Source organism: Phragmites australis, chromosome 4, assembly GCF_958298935.1.
Source record: "Phragmites australis chromosome 4, lpPhrAust1.1, whole genome shotgun sequence".
Lineage (NCBI taxonomy): Eukaryota > Viridiplantae > Streptophyta > Magnoliopsida > Poales > Poaceae > Phragmites > Phragmites australis.
The window spans coordinates 35,182,077-35,204,067 of NC_084924.1; the positions used below are offsets into that span (position 1 = coordinate 35,182,077).

General features: G+C 41.2%; 1 protein-coding gene and 1 long non-coding RNA gene across 2 annotated transcripts; one reads left to right on the forward strand and one right to left on the reverse strand.

Moving 5' to 3' along the window:
- Window positions 1-4,015: 4,015 nt before the first annotated feature.
- LOC133916225 (neutral/alkaline invertase 1, mitochondrial-like) lies at window positions 4,016-10,513 on the forward strand. The gene is made up of 6 exons (XM_062359808.1): window positions 4,016-4,789; window positions 8,143-8,308; window positions 8,394-8,605; window positions 8,947-9,440; window positions 9,723-9,771; window positions 9,845-10,513. Exons 1-6 carry the CDS (start codon window positions 4,175-4,177, stop codon window positions 10,169-10,171), a joined length of 1,863 nt encoding a protein of 620 aa, XP_062215792.1. The 5' UTR covers window positions 4,016-4,174; the 3' UTR covers window positions 10,172-10,513.
- Window positions 10,514-17,025: 6,512 nt separating this feature from the next.
- Window positions 17,026-18,356, reverse strand: LOC133914347 (uncharacterized). Its single transcript, XR_009909233.1, has 3 exons — window positions 17,955-18,356; window positions 17,803-17,852; window positions 17,026-17,699 (listed from the first exon to the last, which is right to left on the reverse strand). It is a non-coding gene; the product is annotated as an uncharacterized LOC133914347 (long non-coding RNA).
- Between the last annotated feature and the right edge of the window lie 3,635 nt (window positions 18,357-21,991).

Below are 21,991 nucleotides of genomic sequence, written 5' to 3' on the forward strand. Positions count from 1 at the left end.
CTAACTATATTCTTATCTGTAGGCACTTGATCAAAGAAACAAGGAAGAACAAGGAGCCCCTCGGATTTCTTGACCCTTAGGCCATTACAGTCTCGGTTATCCAACTTCACCTAGACTACATTGTGGACTATGTGGCCAAGGCAATACAACATTATTCAAAAATGGACTACCTGTTGGGTGCCCACAACACTGGCGGTCATTGGATCTTACTAGTCATTTGCCTCAAGTGGAACTTGGTGTGGTACCTCGACTCATCAAGACCAGTAGGACCAAAAGGCAAACCTAGAGAACGTGATTACAGTGCTGTAAAATAACTCCTTAACGCGTAAGTTCTTCCTGGCTTAGTTTACATATTTAACTTTACTAAAATTCAAATGTTCCCTAATCGGACTTTATTTATAAGGCTTTTGACAAGTACCTTCGAGCTGATCTTGTGTACAACGCAACAGACGGCCGCAGACTGACACACAAGACCGGGTTCACGGTAAGTGCTACCAAACAGATGTACCTTCGAGCTTTTTTCTTTTGATCTAAATGTAAATTTTCTTTTCCGCAGTGCCACCAACAACCACTGGATAACAGTAATTAGTTCGAAGGATATTAAATCCCCCGATGTAAGTTCAATACTAATTTCAGTAATTAGTTTAATTCCCCTGATAACGTGACATTGGTTACACATCAAATTATGCATGATTTTTCAGCTTATTTTCTCAATATAGTGCACTCCTGAAGATTTGACAATGGATTGCCAAGTTCATGATGTTTGAAGTCATCAACCCACACAGCGAGTTGCACTATAGAAACCCTAGAGGTCTTATGTAATATGAGTTGATTGGAACTTTGTAACATTTGTGATTCAGTAATGAATTGATGGAAACTTTGTAACCTTTGTGATTCTGTGATTAAGTGAGTTCTTATATAATTGTGTTTGTCAATATGGATTTGGATGCGTTGTTGTTGTTTGCAAGGAGAAGACGACTGTCAAATCCTAGCTATGCTCAGGATGCAACTAAGAAACAATACAATCATCAGGGTAAAATACACATAAGTGATGGGTGACTTATTAACCCATGATTTATGTTACCCGTGACTTATAACTTCTCCCCAGCACATGGGTGAAAGACATAAGTGACAGGTAACTTAGTTACCCGTCACTTATATTAACACATAAGTGACGAGTGAATAGGTTATCTATCACTGAATGAAAGACATAAGTGACGAATGAATAGGTTACCTATCACTTATGTCTTGATCCCAAACACATAGGAGACGTTCATAGGTGACGGGTCACGGTTACCAGCTGTCACCTATAACCTCATTGGTGACGGGTCCTTACCTATCACCAATGACTAGTCATCAGTGATACGTTCAGGGTGATGGGTGCGGGACCCATTACCCATGTCTGTTATGACCCGTCACCCTTAGCCTTTTTTTCACGTAGTGAGCGGCAACATTCATAGAGGGGTTGGAATCCATGGAGCTAGGTTTCTGTGCATCGGTGTATGCTTGGGCGAAGAAAGATGAAAGCTTGAGGGAGAAGATTGACGACAAGAGGATGAAAGAATGGCTACAATCTAGGTTCATACTGATAAATAACTAGGAATTTACCGTCTCTTTAGTAACCACTCCCTTTACTGTGGTGGCTCATTCGGCGTGAAAGGTGGGGTGATGGTGTTGTGCGAATCTTTGCATGCCTATCCGTGCGCATTAAATGTACCCAATGGTTCAAATCTCAAAGTTTTCTCTTTTAACTCTACTCAGAGTCGGGTGTCGATAAGTTGAGTTTAAGCCTTTTCTGAGTCTCGAGTGCGGACAACGGTAGGGCGCTCAACCCAAATATGTTTCCACTCAATATTTCAAATAAGGCATTTCCTGCTCGATTCTTTCAACCACAAGCTCCATCCACCTTACTCGACCGAGCTTAGACTTGGCAGTACTTGAGTGGCACTTGTGGAAGCCCTCCCTATTGAGCAGAGTTAGGAGGCTACTGTTGAATATCTAACTATAGGGCATATGTACACAAGAAGTACACCATAATAACTCCGGATATTGCGAACCCAGATCTGCGAGACCCGGTATACTCGGAGATCTTGAAGACATACACTAGGAAGGTCTCGATCAAGTTAAACGACCCGAGTACGACTAGTATCCAGGTCGGATTCATCTGATTTGCTTTGACCGATAAGACAAATGACTCTCTATCGACTAGATCTGAGATGGTACATCAACCCCTATATAAAGAGGGGACCCAGACCCCTGGGAGTAAGGGAGAAAACAATCCACACATATGCAATTCAAGGTAAGCAACACCAAGACCCTAGCAGTTGAAGATAATCGGTGACTTCAACCCTAGATTAGCCTAGATCCAATTCTCTCCATTGTAATAGGTCTAACTACATTGCTCATACTCGAGATAACCAATATACAACAGCATCCACATAGGACATAGGGTATTACTTCAATCGGAGGGCTCGAACCTGTATACATTGTGTGTCTTATTTCATACTCGATCCCTGATCTTAAAAGTACCCATGTTTAGTTATGGATATATTATCGGGCACTAATCTTCGACAATGCCAATGTTGGAACAAGTAAGTCAAGTTGTTACAACATCTTTTTTCGAATGTAATGGTTTTTCCTCGATTAGGATTGATGTTATAACTGGTGTTTTTCTCGTTATAGTAGTCATTTTCATTTGTTACCACAAGAGGATAGTACATGTTCTTTGATTTCATCTTTGCTACAAATGTTATTATGAAATGTTGCACACTTTGCAATTAGCTGTTGCAATTGATGATTTGGTTTGCTGCAACTATTGAATTATTGCTGATGTTTCGCAAATTTGTTGCGCAAGATCATCTCATTTGTTGCAGCTAATTATCTTATTTGTATTTTCTTGTTGCAGCATTTTCTCTTGATGTCGATGTTGCAACAAATTGTTTATGTTGTTGTTCTGGTGTTATGTGCCTAAATATTTTCTCGTAATTTTTTTGTTACCAAAGGTTGCTAAATTCGGTGCTAGTGGTCAATAGTAGTGGAGGAATGTAATATCACTCCAACAAAAGGCGTTGCTAACAGTGTAGCGATGAGGATAGCGCTAGTTGTAGCTAGGGCTGCTAAAAAAGCTTAAGACTTGCGAGCTAGCTCGGCTTTTCACAGGTTTAGCTTAGCTTAGCTTAGTTCGGATTTTTAAATAAATTAAGCCGAGTCTCCTTAGCTAATTTTCTAAGGAGCCAACTCGTGAGCCGCTCGATTAGCTCATTAGGCTCTATAAATATGACAATCTTATACTTTGAGTTTAAAGTACATCGATATTTATGTTTGGCTATATCCAACTTGTCATCAACCCATAAGCCAAACATAGTATTTGCAAAAACTATGTTTAGTGTCTGACTGTTGAAACATCTATGCTTAATCTCATGTGCACTCTTAAAATTAAAGTTAAATTATGTTGAGCTCGTAAGCCAAACGAGACAGTTCAAGCATTTTAACAACCGAGCCGAGCTCTGTTTTCAACTCTTTAGTCTCTAGAACCGAGTTGATCCAGTTTGTTATCGAACTGAGCCTTAACGAGCCGAACCGCTCGTTAATCCACCCTTAGTTGTAGATAACGAAAGAAGCTAGTGATAGACTGATAGGCAGCCCCTGCATCACCGATTGCATTGGACAGGAGAGCCGTGCATACCCCAGGAAGGAATGACAATGTTTGCTTATACAGTAGAGCAAGCAAGGAATCCACATGTTTCGCCGAAAACAAAAAGCTCTCACGAGGAACCGTCTCGGTCACTCCCAGCCGTTCGATTCGACAGATGGACGCAGATACAACCATGCACTCTTTGCTCGGGAATGCCAAAGCGAATTCCATTTCTTCCCGAAACGGAGAAGGAAGAAAAAAAAAACCTCCACCACGTGACCCCCGAATTACCCGCCACATGTCGGCCTCCGCTGCTCGTGTTATCCACGCAGACGGGTAACCGCCACGAACGTGGCGCATCCTGCGCCGTACGATGTCGCGGCGCCTAAATTTTGCACTTTCCAAACCAAAAACTACCCTGTCGTTAACGAGTTAATCGTTCCCCTTTGCTGTTATTACCGCGGCGGTCGAATCGAGCCAGCCTCAATTCGCTACCCGTCCCTTCTCTTCGTCCGCAATCCAAACCGATCGCCCGCTGCAATGGCGGCTGCCTCCGTCTCCCACCTCCGGCGAGGAGCGCAGCGCTACGCGCTCCTATGCCTCTCGCGCCGCCGCTTCTCCTCCTCCGCCACCGCGGCGGCGCATCTTGCCGCGACCGCGCGCCGCCTCCTCTCCACGACGGTGGGCTCCACCGCGCCCTCTTCGGGTGAGCAATACAAGCCCCCGCCCTTCGACTCCTTCCGCGCCGCCAGCCTCGCGTCCTCGGCCCCGCCGCTGGAGTCGCCCCCGATCGATGTGCCCCCGAGTAGCCTGCCGCCCCCGGAGAAAGCGGCCGCGTACGAGGCGGCGCACGAGCAGGCGACGCTGGCGTGCCAGGACGTGGAACTCGAGGGCCTGAAGGCGGGGGTGGAAGCCGTGAGGAGCAGGGATGAGTCGCCGGAGGAGAAGGAGGCGTGGTGGCTGCTCGGACGCTCGGTCGTGAGCTACTGCGGCAGCCCCGTGGGGACAGTGGCGGCGAACGACCCGTCTACCAGCCAGATGCTCAATTACGACCAGGTGTTCATTAGGGACTTCGTGCCGTCGGCCATCGCGTTCCTCCTCAAGGGGGAGAGCGATATTGTGAAGAACTTCCTGCTCCACACCTTGCAGCTCCAGGTGAGTCGTGTGAACCTCTTGATGACTTGAATAATAGATGGCACTTCGTCCGTGTTGTAGTGGTATGCCGTGCATGTTTAGTTGAAATGTAGTTTTCGTGAAGTTATAATATCGCTTCTTAAAGTTGCTGCTGTCCAATTGTCCCAGATTATTTGCTAGAATAACCAAATTAGTCTAAATAATTCAGTCTCTGGAGAACAATCATTCATATTATAGTCCTACTGTGTCTTGGCTGTTCAGCACTAGATTTTAGACCCTCTACCTTCAAATTGAATGGTAGAAAGTACTGGACAGGTGTGATCAAATCAGGAGAAAAAAATTATGAGCGCTAACTCTCACCTACATCTAGTCCCACAATATCACAAAATGCTCAAATGTCATTTCAGTGGATATAGGGAATGAAATCATCATTGTGGCCTTTCTGGTGGCTGCCAACAAGTTTCAAAATCTCGGGCCATTAGATTAAACAGTGTGCTTCCAATTTGGTGTTTGTGTTTTTATTGCTCTAGAATTCTATTAGCAGGATTGCTGCGCAATTGTTTACTTAAGATCCTTAGAATTTTGAGATATTTGAATGTCTTATACTTTGCGACATTTACTATGTGTAATATTTGTGTTTTACTAAACTGAACTAAAGAGTACTTTCAAAAACAAAATCCTTTTCCATCCATAACGCATGCTTCCACTATATGATCTCATTGCGACAATACCTTTAATCTCATTTTCTTTCCTGAACTGAGTTTGACAGTTGTCCGTTATTCTTTTGGACTAAGCTAATTTGAGCTAATAATCTTGGTGTTCTCTATATCTTTTTTCTCTCTTTTTTTGTTGAAATTAACAAGATCATCATATATCAGTGTTCTTACCCTTTTGTTCGGGCCTGGGGTTTGTGTCTTGAAATATTATTTGGCACAATTTCTAGTGATACAACCATATGTCTGATCTCCTTTGGGTCTTCAAATTATAAATTGGAGCTTGCATAGTTGTATTCGTATGTAATGCTTAGTGTTGCAATGGTAAATGTAAAATAAGAAGAAAAATTCTGCATTTCAAAGTAGGCTTGCTGTCATCCAGAGAAGCATTCTAAGTTAGTTTGTATGGCGTACCATAAGTGGTACATCATGGTTATCTACGGATCTAAGGTCAAGATAGAGTAGTGATATCATGTTACTCCCTCCGTTTCAAAATATAAGATGTATTTGGTATGGACACAAAGATAAAGAAGGGTATGAAACCAAGAGAAAGAGAAGAGAAAATGACCATGCTAACCCTACTTAATTACCTTGGAAACATGAGACATAATAGTTGGTGAAGCAATTCCCTTAACCATGAATGCAAAGGGGAGAAGATACAATAAACGAGGGCAAACATGGGGAAACATCAATAAATTCACATGCATGCCTTATATTTTTTGTAAACGTTTGAGAAACTAGACGTGTTATAAAAAGAAACCCCATAATATATATGCATGAGTACTACTCTCTCCAATCACAAATAAGTGTTGTTTTGGGTTGTGTGCAGTCAACTGTTCCAAACTTTGGTTACAAATTACTTTTTATGTATTGAGTTTGGATATTTGAAAATGATATAGGTAGGGTTGTCTCAAAAAATACTTTCATAATATTATACTTTTGCTATGTGTTATAAATATATTACAACAAAAGGTAGTAGTCAGTTGTGCTTTGGGTACCGTGTCGATGTCCAAAACATGTACTCCCTCCGATCGCAAATGTATGCCGTTTTAGACTTGTGCACAAGGATTAAGAAAGTAGATCAAATGACCTTGTTACCCTTCATTTATTCTGTATTGGAAAAGATAACTCATTCATTTGTGAGAGTGGTAGCATTTATTAAATAAGGGCAAGACGGGAACAAAAGAGAAAAAAATGCATAGAAGTTCGAGAATGATTTATATTTAGAGAATAATTGAGGAGGCTAATACGACCTACATTTGCAACCAGAGGGAGTACTTATTTGTGACTGGAGGGAGTACTTTAGCATTTAGTGCTGGTCATCATCAATATTTTTGTTCATACAATTGAATACCTTTGACAATGACCAAAGTTTATCCCTTTACGATCAGATCATCAGAATACTTTGCAAACCCAACACCATTGTATGTCAGAATTTTAGATTAGTAATATGGGTGCTTGATGATTATTCTGAACTATGTACAGATGCTAGGTAAGAATAATTAAATTGATATACTAAGGAAAAATATTGGCAAAAGAATGGAATCTACTCAATCTATTGTTCATCACATAGTATGTCTGACGTTTTGGAGACTTCGGTTGTGTTAAAAACCAGTTTAGTACTTGATTTTGAATGGTTGACAGTGTATATGTGACAACTGACATGTTCTCTAGGAGAACATAAATGAGTTCTCATCAAAACAAGAAATCATTCATCATTTTGGTCCCTTGCCCTCTCGAGTGGTGTTGTTATGTGCGGGGTTACAGTAACCACAGCAGCAGCATGACTTCAGATTAGGATTTATCTATTCGGTTTGTTAGTTTGAATCAGTTTTAGTTGATCAGATTAGATATTGGTTAGTTTAAATCAGATAAGAGTTAGAGATAAGTTAGAGTTGGAGTTGAATGAGGTCTTTGTAGGCCTATATAAGGCACATGATTGCCACCCTTTGTAATCAAGCAAGAAAAATTAATCTAGTCTCCCCAATCTATGATATAATCCCTCCCTTAACAATTGACGCCGCCTGGCTATCATCTCAGTGGATGTTTATGTTTATCCTAACATTTGGTATCAGAGATGCTAGATTCCAAATCCAGCGATGGTTCTATTGCTCAAGTCGTGGAGGCCCTGACCAAGGTGGTGACTGTCGTCATCGCCAGTCCTTCAGCTACGTATAGTTCTTTTGGGCCAACTTTGCTACGCGCAAACATAAGATCTACACTACCATGACCACCATCACAGCACGAGGACGAGCTGACTTGCAAGGAGGGGTGAAGTAGTTCTGTGCGGGGTTAATGTTCAAACCACGCCAGCAGTAGGACTTCAAATTACGATTTATCTATTCAGTTTGTTACTTTGAATCAGATTCAGTTAGAGATAAGATTAGAGATTGATTAGTATAAATCAGATAAGAATTAGAGATAAGTTAGAGTTGGATTTGAATGAGGTCTTTGTAGGCCTATATAAGGCACACGGTTGCCACCCTTTGTAATCAAGCAAGAAGTGTTGGGGTGTTATTTGTTGAGATGCTGCATTAACATGTTTCATCACATCATGCTGCTAGCTCATGAATGTCTTAGCACACTGAATATCTGGGTTATGTGAAAATTGTATTTGGAAGGAAAAATAATGCTTTGCTTTTTTCCTTTTTGATCTATCAGAGTTGGGAGAAGACTGTGGATTGCTATAGTCCTGGTCAGGGGTTGATGCCTGCTAGTTTCAAAGTTAGATCTGTGCCTCTAGATGGAAACAGTGAAGCTTTTGAGGAGGTTCTTGACCCTGACTTTGGAGAGTCAGCCATTGGACGTGTAGCACCAGTTGACTCTGGTGAGTGTCTGGTAGATTCATATTGTATCCTTGAAGATAAGTTTTATTTTCATGTTTTTTTAATATCAAGCTCCTTGTTTCTAAGGTCTTTGGTGGATAATCCTGTTGAGGGCGTATGGAAAAATTACTGGAGACTACGCTCTACAAGAAAGGGTTGATGTGCAAACAGGCATCAGGCTAATCCTGAATTTATGCTTGTCTGATGGATTCGACATGTTTCCTACATTGCTAGTAACTGATGGATCATGTATGATTGATCGGCGCATGGGAATCCATGGGCATCCTCTTGAGATCCAGGCAAGTTGATCGATACTTTCTCTTTACATTCTCAAGTATGTTAGGTAGCTTTTGGATAATGGTGTGGTGTGGCCCCAAGGACAAATCCATGCTCTGTACTCAATCTGTCTTTCGTCATCTGGTGTTTGAATTACCGTATGTTTAGGTCATTTTTGTATAAATGATATTGTTCAAGCCCTTGAAATTCCTTGCTATCTAGTCCCTATCCAATTTGACTTTTGTTGATTGGTATTTGCATTACCCTTTACTTTGCAAGTTTGCATATACGGGGCTCCATAGTAGACAAAACCTGTATGAATGAGAGAATTTTCATCATGCTTCTTGTCGGATCTGTTTTACAGGCTTTGTTCTATTCTGCTTTGCGCTGTGCCCGTGACATGATCGGTGTAAATGATGGATCAAAGAACTTGATCCGTGCTATCAACAATAGGCTCAGTGCTTTGTCATTTCACATCAGGGAGTATTATTGGATTGATATGAAGAAGATAAATGAGATTTATCGCTACAAGACTGAAGAGTACTCCCATGATGCTATCAACAAGTTCAACATCTACCCAGAGCAGATTCCTTCTTGGCTTGCAGACTGGATTCCGAAGAAAGGCGGTTACCTTATAGGTAATCTACAGCCAGCTCACATGGATTTCAGGTTTTTCTCTCTTGGGAATCTCTGGGCGATTGTCTCATCTCTTGCTACTCAAAGGCAAGCAGAGGGTATTCTGAATCTCATTGAAGCCAAATGGGATGACATAGTAGCAAATATGCCTCTCAAGATATGCTACCCTGCACTAGAGTACGAGGAGTGGCGTATCATCACCGGCAGTGACCCCAAAAACACGTGAGCAACTGAACTTTTCTAGTCATTTAAGTTTGTTCTGTATATTCAGCTGTTTCACGGGGATATTAAAAATTCAGTACATCCTATAATGTTTTTTGTCAAAACATCGATGTCTAATGCCCTAAAATGTGGTCAAGTTGCACCTGCATTATTGTTTTTAATACTACTAGCAGACATCATTACTTTTGGCCCTATGATGCAAAAAACTTGGCCAAAAGCGAGTCCAAGGGCATTAACCAAGATGCATTGCCTTTATTTTACAAAACTTGTGATGGCATGCAGGCCCTGGTCGTATCATAATGGCGGTTCTTGGCCTACATTGTTATGGCAGGTACACTTAAGATATACTGCTTTCATAAGTTTTCTTAGATATTGATGTTTAATTATTGGTCTTCGTTGTTCAGTTCACCCTAGCCTGTATCAAGATGGGTAGGCGTGACTTAGCACGAAGGGCTGTTGAAGTTGCAGAGAAGAGGCTCTCAGATGACAAGTGGCCGGAATACTATGACACCAGGGCAGGAAGGTTTATTGGGAAACAATCGCGGCTATATCAAACTTGGACCATTGCTGGATACTTTAGCTCTAAAATTTTACTGGACTGTCCAGAGATGGCATCAATACTGATATGTGATGAAGACTTCGAGCTGCTGGAAGGGTGTGCTTGCAGCCTGAACAAGAGTGCTCGCACCAAATGCTCACGTCGCGCGGCCAGGTCGCAGGTCCTTGTGTAGTTGCATCCCTGTTCTTGACCGCCAAGAACTGCACTGCTTCTTCAACTTTGTGGGATTGTTCGTCACAGAAGTAGGCACTAGTTAGTAGTTACTTCACCAGGATAACCACGGACCACCTATGCCTATTATGTTGGCGAGTTTGTGGTTGATCCATTCATACACAAGAGTATACGTTGTATGTACATTTTACCTAATCAATATCATTTTGTATTCTGCCAGTCAACTCAAGTTGATTGGCAGTTTTGTAAACAGACGGCATGTAAATATCACCACTTGCTAAAAGACTCTTGGCCTTGTCGCCCGATATAACTGCTGATCCTTATTTCAGCTCAGCGGACTCAACCTCGGTACGAGACGAGTGCAGGACATGCTCTGTTTGGAATGTCTGTAGCAAATTGTCATGACTCGTGAGCCGAACTGTCAATATTCAGGTCATTCTTCATGGCCAGCTCATATTTTCTTCCTGTGCAACACTGAGCAGTCGAGATCTGAAATTGATTTTGCACTGATGCGCCCTCTTCAACACTCTGCTTATTGGTCCATGCATGCATCCTTCAGTGCCTACAAGAACAGGAGCACTTTCATATCTGAAGTACTCGATTGTAATTGCTGCTGTACCTTACAATGTATTTGAACGTAATGGGTTTATTTTTTTTGCTCTACTGCACATATATAGAGCATTTAACTTCTGGACGAACTGACTTGACAATGGTGACCACTGAGTCTGCCTGACCACATTTTAATGCGCTTCAGTTGCACAGTTTTACTTATTGTGTAGGTGTTTTGTTACTGTTGATCAGGGTAGTTCAGAACGCAATCGTGGGCTTTGCATACTAGGGATAGGGTTTCACTGCCTCGTCTTTCGACATGCACTGGGCGGCACAGATGCTGCCCTGCTTATCTAGCCTGCCGCTTTGTGTCTTGTAAACGTCACTGGTGGCCGTCCCTGGAACTTCGAGATCTCCCACGCAGGACGAGTAAGATCCAGGGGAGATCTTTGGCTTGGCAATTGGTTATTTTGATTGAATGACAGCAGCTCTAGGAACCATAATATTTATAGTGCTTTTTATGATTGTAAGCTATCAATTTATGGTCATTTCATAATGTATCACTGCCCTGCCCTGCCCTGCTGAGTTCAGGAAAATACAGTGGTCCAGAACAGACGAGCCTTCAAGAAAATCTGATGGATTATCACATTTCAGAATTTGAAAAAAGTTAAATATTTGAGAACAAATAAAATACACAGTTGACATTCCTTAGGACGCTGCACTTTGGGCTGGAAAAAAGAAATTCTTGTTGGGTGCCAAGCTGCCAGTTGCTGCAGAAATGCCGATCCACACAAGGTTAATGACTTGCAAGTACCAAAAGTTATTTGAGTCATTTAGAAGCTGATTTGTGCAAGCTAAACTCGTTTTCTAAAATATATATGTTCTGGTGTTATACTGAAATTTTTGCCCTCCAGGGTGCATCATAGTTACCTGCTTGAAAATGACAGACTTATCAGTCAGGTCCATGATCAGTCTTGAATCGACATACGTTTCAATTTCTTGGAATTCTTAAGTACTCCAGTAGAAGCAATTCATGCTGTACCTACCTTATTGATTTCTACTGACAAGAGAAAGACTACTACTCCTACCTATCCTCTGAAAGAACCGGTGTGGTAAGAAAATTTTCTCTTTTCAAGGAAGATGCAAAAGATATGGCCATTAAATCTGGAGCCGTTTGCATGCATACACGCATTATATTTTGACTAGTCGGGTTGCTGCAGCAGCAATACGCATCACAGTCTTGCATGCTTTCAATGCCTGTTCTGTTCTGAGGCACCCAGTTGGGCAAAGGTAATGTTATTATATCGTGTCATATTTATTGTTTTTTATATTTGCTGCTAGTTGCTTGTTGCTGCTTCTGTTCTTGATACTGTTTCTGGACATGGCGTGGATTCCTGCCCATCTATTGCTTGTGCACAGTGGCTCTTCGCTTCACTATTGGAATTGAATCCATTTTGTCCACTTACCACTAACTTCTGAGCTGAAAAAACTCATTCTTATCAAGCATGCATGCATGACAGCCAGCATTTAAGGACAAAACTATACCCCCTGTGTGAGGCTGTTGTCCAATTATGACAGAGTATATAGGGGGGTATTGTTTCTTTTTATATCTGGAGGGGACATATGGTGGTGGTGGGCGCTTCATAAATGTCCATCTCAAAGGCATTGTGAATGGTGGAACTGTAGAAGGGGAAAAATACAAAGATTAGAGAGCCTTTGGTGTCAGATAGGCATCTTACGGTTGTTGCTCCATCGACCATCGACCCATCTTAGCAATACAGCGGATACACAACCTGATACTTGCATGACTGGGGCTCTCTCAATAAAAAAAATCCATGTACATGTCTATTAACGAAGATCAATGAATCACTTTAGGCATGTGCTCAGATCTCTCTCTTGCTCTCTTACTAAACTAAACCAATGACTATTCATGATTCCATCCATATTGGATCAATTCCCTATTCTTTTTCCTGAGAAATCTATGCTCACAGCGCAGTTCTACTATGCCCTTTAAAAAATTTCATTTTGATTTTCTGTTGTTTGAGACTCACTCTTTTTATCGACCTATGTAAATTCTCTTTCAAAGGAACATTCGAGTATCTATTAGAAAAGAAGTCTCCAACATTTGATTCCTTACTAACAAGGTATTTATTGGTACACTTGTATTCCTTTCATCCACGAGTTGCACACTAGTTCAAGGGTTGGGTCAACCTATGGTGTACCTGTTGTTATGCTTATTTCGATTCTTTTTCAGCTCTACTCCCGAAAAGAGAAAGGAGACTGAGATAGACCTCGAATGTTTGGAAAATGACGACAAATAAAATAACACCGAACTGTCATGATAAGTGATTGGGATTCAGAAGGTAAAGAAAGACGGTAAAGCCTATTAAAAAGAGTCTTCATGCATGAAGGGACGGGAGGAAAGAAAGGGCGGTAGATGATAATGAAGAGATGAATATTGCTTGCCGAATGCTATTCACATGTTGAAGCACAAAAGGTGCCTCGCTATTAGATGCTTCTGTAGATTCTTATGCTGCTCTAATTGCTAAGGGAGCTAGTATAGTTGGCCATAAGATCACACCCCTTCTGGATACATTACCCCCAAAATGTTCCATCTTCCTAGACAAAGAAAAGAGTTTTTCTTATTGAAAGGTGGATGTCGAATAATCTAAGGAGACTCTAAAGAATGATGAGCGGCCCCACACGCAGCTTTGTTTAACAAGCATCACCCGAAGTGGAATGGCTAATTTGCACAATCTTGGAGGGAATCCAAAAGAAGAACTTTATGGATCAATTCCACATGTTAGGTGTAGCTAGTATATTCGGCGGTTCCCCATTCGCGTGCATCCACCAGGAATTGAACCCGTAATCCTGAACTCTAAAGTTTGACCTGTCTCACCAAAAAATGAGGATTGAATTTCTTTCCATATCCTTTCATTTAAGACTTGGATTTTTTTATTGTTTAATCCATTTCATTTCTTCAATGATCGCCGCCAAAATAAAGAGCCTTGAATACTAGAACAACCACTGCCACTTTACCTGAGCACTGTGGATGCTAATGAATTGAATAAAGTTGTTTGCCTACCCGGCCAGGAAGTTTCTTCTGAAGAGAGCTACTCCCTGAAAATACCATTTTTAGTTAGAACATGTTCATATTGTTCAGCTGAATGTTGATGATCAAACGTTTCTTCAGATGTTGCAATCAATAAGGTAGGGGTCATCAAAACACCAAACCATCCGATGTAAAGATGGATAAATACGTTCCTTAGTAATAGCATCATGACTTTCGAAATCATGTGCGGTAGCACTCTAGCTATACCTTCCGGGCAGTAGAACAGAGAGAATAGAGCCCTCGCCCCGGAGACTCAACCTATGGTGGATCCCAGGGGACAAAGCAAAGCCATTGACAAATCTATCAGACGAAGATGAACTTGCATTTGTTGAATAAAAAAGGGACAGAGCTTTAGGGTTGCAGTAAACCTCATATGTGTGTGGCTCATCATAAGGCAGAACGTTGGGGGCTTCAACCATCGACTTGGTAATACAATACAATGAGAATGAGACGACGCGAATAAAGCCATTACGACCCCCCATAAAAGGAGTATGATGGATGAGATTCCACGGATAGAGAGCCAGTTCCACCCAAAGTGGCTCTATTTCATTCTATTTTACTTTCTAACACTTCTTATTATTTAATTTCAATGAGGGAAATGTCTCATCTTGCCTATTTTTGAATTTTTTTTTGTTTCTGCTAGAGCCGTATGAGATTCCAGGTTTTAGCTCTCTGTTTACTGGTCGCCAAAGACGAGAGCTTCACCTTTGGAAGCGCCAGTAGCCATGGTAGCAAGAGAGGTCAGACGGTGACAATTAAGAGGTTGTCACTGAGCAAAGCCAAAGACAACCTTGTAGGAGGCCAAGCTGCAAAGAGCGTTCGAGGAGAACCAGTATACCAGCTCGATTCCAGCATCAAGGAAAATGAGTTAAGCATAGAAAGAGGCTAGGAATTGCTACTTAAATGAAAGGATTTCGAAGTACTTCAGTTGGAACTGCTATGTACGTGGTTTGGTAATACACCAATTTAGTCACTATTAGTAGATAAAATGTGTGTTATAGCCGCTCTTTTCTCTCTTTCCTATATCAATGGGAAATGCCCTACCTTTGAGTGCGGTTTGAATTTCATGATTGTCCCAATCATGAAATTAACTCAGTTCGAGAGGTTTCCCTGTTCGGCTTTGAGAAACAATTCGGCAACCCCGCCACAAGTTCCCCTACAGCTACCTTGTTACGACTTCACCCCAGTCGAAGACCCAGCAAGTCAACCTCTGTCAGATCTTCGACCCAACTGGCTTTTTAGAGACCTAAAAAGACGAAGCCCCTCTCCAGATTCAGGAAAGTTTTCCATTAGATCAGGGAGTATATGGACATTTGCATAGGTCTGATTTATTTATTTATTTATTTATTTTAAAATTTCCCGAAGCAATCCATTTATCGAAAGACTCCTTAAGTCTACAATGTCAGTGTGCACCTGTTATGGTAGTAGTATGACTTTGATGATGAAGATGAAGAATGTGGGGAGCATTTTATCCTAGTTTTTTCACATGGTGACTGTGAAAACCACTTTTGCACCTTGACAATAGCATGTGTAGCTACACTCTGGTGCGCCGCTAGTTATGCACCAAAGGAGCCCTTTTGTCTTGTCGCGGTTTGTTGTGTGCACGGGGAATGCCTTTCCTTCCTTTTTGTTTCCCTCTTCCTTCTTTTACCATTTTTTCAATTCTGGATAGCACTTGGTGGCTTCCACAAAGGATAAGGAGGTCTAACTTCCAAGGCAATGATAATCCCATATAGCCTTTGAGCTCCACTGTCCTTTTACTCTCTTGCAGTGCAAACTCACCCATGGGCAGTGCAAACTCACTAGATCAGTGCAGGCCATAAATACTGGTTAGTGTTAGAGCATTCTGCCTCCTAAATTCTGCCCCTCTACTCATTCATTCATGCATGGTTGCATGGAAGAAAGAATGGTGGGCATCTTTGTGTTGCGCAAGAATGGTAGGTTGCTTCATTTGATGCCTTTCACTTTCAATGGCTCATTTACTGTACACACAGGACGGTGTAAGTGCCTGCCAAATAGACGTACCTAAACGAGCTGCAGCTATGAAATGAGGCTTGAATGGAATAGTGCTGCTGTTACAAGCAGAAGATGAAGTACTATTTACTTAATTGATTTGGTAATAAGATCATCACAAGTTCAAGCATGCATGTTTACAAAGAGACGCTTTTTGGCTTTGCTCTATGTCCCCATTTCCTATAGAGATCAGTGGTGTTAATGATTTATGAATTGACTCAATTGCTTGTGGAGCAACATAGTCACAACTTTTTTGCCCCTTCTTTTCCTAAAGATCTGTCCTGTGGGTGTGGGTGTTTGCACCCCCTCCCCCCTAATCGCTGGTTCTTTCTCAACTTATCCACGTTTCAGTTCATCTCCCTTCTCTTTGTTTCAGAGCGAGTATTTAACCTATACTCTTCATCTTTCATACATCGCTAGGATAATTCCCTGACCTCCCTACTGTGCTGGAACAATTAAACCGTAGAAATTCTTTAGAGAATAAAAATCGATATAATTAAGAAAAACTTCGAGCAGACGATCAGTATGTGTGTCCTCTTTGTTTTCTGTAAGTGCAACAGTGTCTGTATGACTGTATGTGTGTGACCAAACCTCAAGTTAATAATGGTTAGGGTATACATGCATGGTCATGCTTTAGTTAACTTCAATCTTCTTATAGGCTGGACAGATGGAGATAGTACTCTATTTACTTACTCTGACAGCTCGAGAGCTATCGATGGACCCTTGTAATGATTTCTATCCTGGAATCTAACTGAAACTATTCTCTTTTGATCTTTGAGACTAACGAAACTATTCTGCCAGGTCAGGATTGTACTACTCTCTTGGAGCTAACTATTCAGTTCTTTCTCATCATGGATATATACACCCCGTCACGAGCTCGAGCTATTTCTATTTTGTCCCAACAGGCCTAGTTAAACAATAAATGGCAAACTTTATTAGCCTCACTAGCTCGTACTTGTCGACGATTGAATTATTTACATCAAATACCACGATGAAATGCATGCATGAGAGAAGAAAACAATCTCGAATTGAGTTTTTGGGTGTTTGTGGTAATGACGATGAGACACAACTGAACATACTTCTGTAGCAGCATAACAAAACGAAATGACAACACATTAATCTTGTATTGCATCTGCAGTGTCAATGAGCATTTATCAATAGTAAAAGCACATGGATCCAGAATGTTTTGAGCAGCACACAGTGAACTTATTCCATTTATGGGGTACATATGAAGCTAGCTTACAAATAGGCTCCTACTTCACATGCCTGAGCATCATGGCGCAACAGGAACATGCCTTTGTGTCTCGTCTTCTGCACTCTCATCAAAACGAAAACGATGTGGAAAGGATGGTTTTACACAATAAATCGACAACAGTACATGGGCGAAGCAGCACACCCTTCACTTCTAACTGAACATCACTGTATTTTTTAATACTTAAATCTAATAACTATACTTGTGAACATTCATCGCAGCTCAGAAGGGATAGATGGAAGAAAGAAATTAGAATGAGGATGAAAGTATGAGGTGATAAGATGGAGAAAGCAAATTTGGAAGTTGGAGGTAAAGAAAAGAAGCATTGTAAAGTTGGGTCTTACAAGGTCAAGAAAAGGTCTTGCAAGGTCAAGAAGACCTAATCTTAGGTAGCCCCAATTAATACAATGCAAAAATATGAAAAGAGATAAGAATAATGGTTTGAATGAAAAGCTCAATCAGGATAACACCATGCAATTGCTATACATGAACCATCTGTGCCAGCACTCCCAGTGGCCAAAGCCTACACATTATCTGGTCTTTATGCCAGCTGAACACCTCTTGCTCACAAGGCTTGGCTGTCGCAGAACACCTCCTCTCCATCTGATGAAACAGAAGAAGAACAAGAGAGCGCTACTTTAAGTGCACGATCAAACACACAGAGAACAGAAGACTACCACATACGATGGAAACCTCTTGTGCTTACCGCAACGGTGGAGAGGCTCATCGTGCCTTCCATTGCTTCACTTGAGAGAACTGCAGGAAAGTGACATCAATATTAGCAAGTGTACACATAAACAGCAAGAAAGTAGCCTCTGATGCTTAGGAGAAAGAGAGGTTGCAAGAGTGCACACTCACCTAGCTAAGTACCAGAAGCACCAGGGATGAAACGCCCAGCTTCTCTCAACTCAAGTCTTGGTCACCTTTGTGTGTGGTGGTGCAGTGGTGAATAAAAAGGCCAAGGAAGAGAGATTGAGCTGCCTCAGGGGCCAGACATGGAGACTTGGCAGTGTGTGTATGCAGAAGATTTGGGGTCAGGAAATCTTTTGGGGAGTAAAGGGGACTTGATCTTCAGGCTTTCCAAGAAATCGATGTGCTATAGCTGGTTGTGGTTTAGTGCTATAGCCTATAGGGTGTGAGCTTGCCAGGTGCTTATAAGGGGAGAGAAGAGAGAAAGAGAGGGGTGGAAGAGAACTAGAGAAGGCAATGCAGTTTTGTGGATACTATACTGCATACCAACTGCGAAAGGTTGAAGGATTATTGCTCATGCATGGTTGGGAACTTGGGATAGGTTGTGTTAGCTTTTGGGCGTCCTACGTGTCTGGATTGCTAGGGTTTCCATTTGGTTCAAATCCGTGGTTATAAAACTGCAGATGAATCATGGGATGGCAAATCAGATGCATTTTGCGAGAGTCGGACTATGTAGAGGTCGTGGCACTTGTTAACCCTTATTATTGCTTAATTGTAACACCTACACACATCGGAGCCTCAACTAATATATAAATAGCGTCAACAAATCTAATGAGATATGCTTAGAGTTACTTCATGGAGGGGACCAATATAGTACTGTTGCACTACAAACGAAGTCGTACAAAACTGAGTACTAGATTTTTTTAAAAAACATTATGCGAGTAGAGGCAAAAAGACCCCTCCTTGGTCCCTAAATTAAGGATCAGGTCCAGCCTCAGCGTGTACAGTGAAAAACGAAAATATTGTACATAAAGGTAATATCCAGGACACAATTACACGTTTGAAACACAACCTATTTTTTTTTATAAATAGGGCTAGATTATATTAAACCTTAAAAAACGTATCACTATATTACATAGAGGTCCCTAAAAATTAAAAAAATTACAAAGACAACACAATCAGATTCTCTTCTTTACCTCTATAACTTACCTCTATAACCTTCATAGTTCTTCACTTCTTCGGCAACATCTAAGTGAAATAGATCATTGAAATCAGAGTCAATTCTTTGTATGAGAAAACCAACTCTTAGATATCCGCAATAACCAACGTCTCAAATTCATTGTCAAAACAACTTGATACCAAACAGCAACACTAACAAGGTCGATCATAGATATCCACTCAGTAACTAAACTAACACGGATCGATGCACCAATTTGTGAAGTTGTTTTGTTCGTGGCAGATATAGTTGTTTCAATAATTCAGCGTACAAGCCTCACATCCGTACTGTACGTGTGCACAAGCTCTACTTGGCCGGTAACCACATACTACATCGTGAGGTCAACGCCTTCTCTCACCACATAACCATCGGCTGGCTCGATTGCAATCTGTCCTTGAATTACTGGCTCCAACGCTACACGGGCGATCCCATCCACTCAACTCCCTGACTGCTCAGCAGCTTAACAATTAAACTCGTTATAGCGAAAATGACTTTATTAGATCATAATTATAATTTTAATAATTAATAATAAAATAGTCATTGAGACAAACATATTTATCTAAAATATATATTAGTAGGTCTCATAAATCCAATACATCAAGAAGTCACTGCAGTCGAGATAAAATTTAATTGAACTAGAAAAGTCTCTGGAGAATTGACCTCGCCGAAAGATTCAGTGTAGAGGAATATGCACTCACCAGAGTATTATGTACAGAGGCTGATAGCCTCACCAAATAGTCTGGTAATCTGTATGTTAGACTTAGCGGAGTATTTCTAATAAAGAGGAGAAGGCTAAAGAACTAACCGGATAGTCCGATGATCTGTGTGTTGAACTCACCGGAGTATTTCTGACAAAGTAGGAGAATGTTGAGGACCTCACTGAATAGTCCAGTGATCTGCACATGATAATACTGTAGTATTTGTTGTAGAGAAGAATATGAGTGCAGAAAATTGAAGATCAACCCATCGGAAGGTTCGATGTTTGATTTGTGCACACTGAAATATAGCATAAGAGCATTTCTTGCACAGGCAACTGCAAGTGCTAAAGAATGAACATCAACTCATCGGATAGTCCGGTGATCATAGAGATAGTTGTACTAGAGTATTTTCAGGAAAAAGAAAAAGAGTGTTTAACTCACCGGATGGTCCGGTGTGAATGGAATGAACACCGGATGAATGCACCGGAGTATTTTACACAAAGAGTCTGCAAAGGCTCGGATGGCTCAAGATAACTCACCGAAAGGTCCGATGATGGATATGAAGGCACATCGGAGTGTCTATTATTCACAGAGGCTTTGAGTGGAATTCTAATGGCTAGTTTCTGAGTTTGTACTCACCGGATGATCCGGTGTTAATACTACTGTTCTCACCGGATTATCAAGGGTTAATAACTTTTCTGAGCCGTTGGAAAAATGGCTAGTTAGCTGGTTTGAGGCTATAAATACCCCTCCACTCAGTCATTTGATGTTTAGCATTTTGCTGGAGTCTAGAGAAAGCTCATATACACTTAAGAAAATATCCAAGCCACCAAAGTGTTTAAAGTGATCATTAAAGGCAATTAAGCACAATATTAGAGAGTGTTTTAGGCCTAGAGTGAGTTGTAGCTAGGTGCTGCAGCTTAAAGAAGGGATCAAGAAGTGATCCTGGCTTGTACCGAGTGGTACATCGGCGTCTTAGAGTTTTGGTCACTCGTCGGCATCTTGGGTCTTGGTGGCTGTGACGTCCAGGGTTGAAATGGATACCCACAGTGCTCTATTTTTCGATGGCACAATTGTTTCTATTGGAAAATTCTAATGTCTTGTTATTTGCAAGCTAAAGGCTTAGATGTTTGGAGAGTCACCGAGGAATATATGAGACCTCGCATCACCAACAAGAAGAGGCAATTAGATGCATTGACGAAGAATATCCTTTTATCATCTTTAAATGTTGATGCATTTAATCGTGTTTTCTTCTCTCACCAATGCACATGATATTTGGAATAGCCTCATTGAAATACATGAAGGCACAAAGGATGTACATAATATGAAATATCATGTGCTTATTACTAAGCTAAATAGCATCAAACAATTTATCCATAAAAGTGCTAATGACATGTACTCACAGTTGAATATTCTTGTCAATGAGATAAATGGGCTAGGTTTGACGCTAACTGACGATGATCAAGTGGTGAGAAGAATACTTCAAACTCTTATTTCAAAGTACAAGTTGATAGTCTCCATCATCTACGACAACAACGACATCAAGAAGATGACTTCAAATCAAGTGCTCAGCAAGATCGTCACTCATGAGATAACCATAAACATAGGGTGAAAGCCTCTTTCTCATCCAACGTAAAGAACCATGCTCTCACAAGCAAGCAAGCACCATACCAACATATAAAGGTGAAGATAATGAGGCAAGAGCAAGAGTCAAACTCAAGCGAAGATGGTGAAGATGAAAAGAGCAATGAAGATGATGAGCAAAACACATCAAGTGATGAAGAAATAGATCCTAAAGTCGCCAAGCTCATCCCTCAAGTGGAGAAGAACATCAAGAAGATCAATACCAAAATTGATCAATGAAACTCCATAAAATACTTGGTCAAAACAATTGGTCACATCAAGAAAGAGAAGAAGACCAAGATCAAGATAGTGACGAGAGAAAGAGCCAAATCATTTGCAAGTATGGGAAGATGGGTAAATGAAGATGAAGATTCAAGATCAAGTGATGAGAGTTTCGCCACCCACTCCTCCAAGAGAAGCTCTTCATCAAGGTTGTCATCACGCAAGCCATCATCACACAAGTGCCTTATGGCCAAACGTATAGAAAGCAATGTAAGTAGTGAAGAATCTGATAAGTATTTTACACAGAGAGGCTGTAGAGGCTCAGATGGCTCAAGATAACTCACCGGAAGGTCCTGTGATGGATTTGAAGGCACGTCGAAGTGTCCGGTGTTCACAGAGGCTTTGAGTAGAATTTCAACGGCTAGTTTCTGAGTTTGTACTCACCG

Bases quoted from the DNA above. Each gene is read 5' to 3' on its own strand.
- LOC133916225 (XM_062359808.1), top strand. From the start codon at position 4,175: ATGGCGGCTGCCTCCGTCTCCCACCTCCGGCGAGGAGCGCAGCGCTAC. The intron at 8,309-8,393 runs GTGAGTGTCTGG...CTTGTTTCTAAG, and splicing joins TGTAGCACCAGTTGACTCTG to GTCTTTGGTGGATAATCCTG. The intron at 9,772-9,844 runs GTACACTTAAGA...TTCGTTGTTCAG, and splicing joins GGCCTACATTGTTATGGCAG to TTCACCCTAGCCTGTATCAA.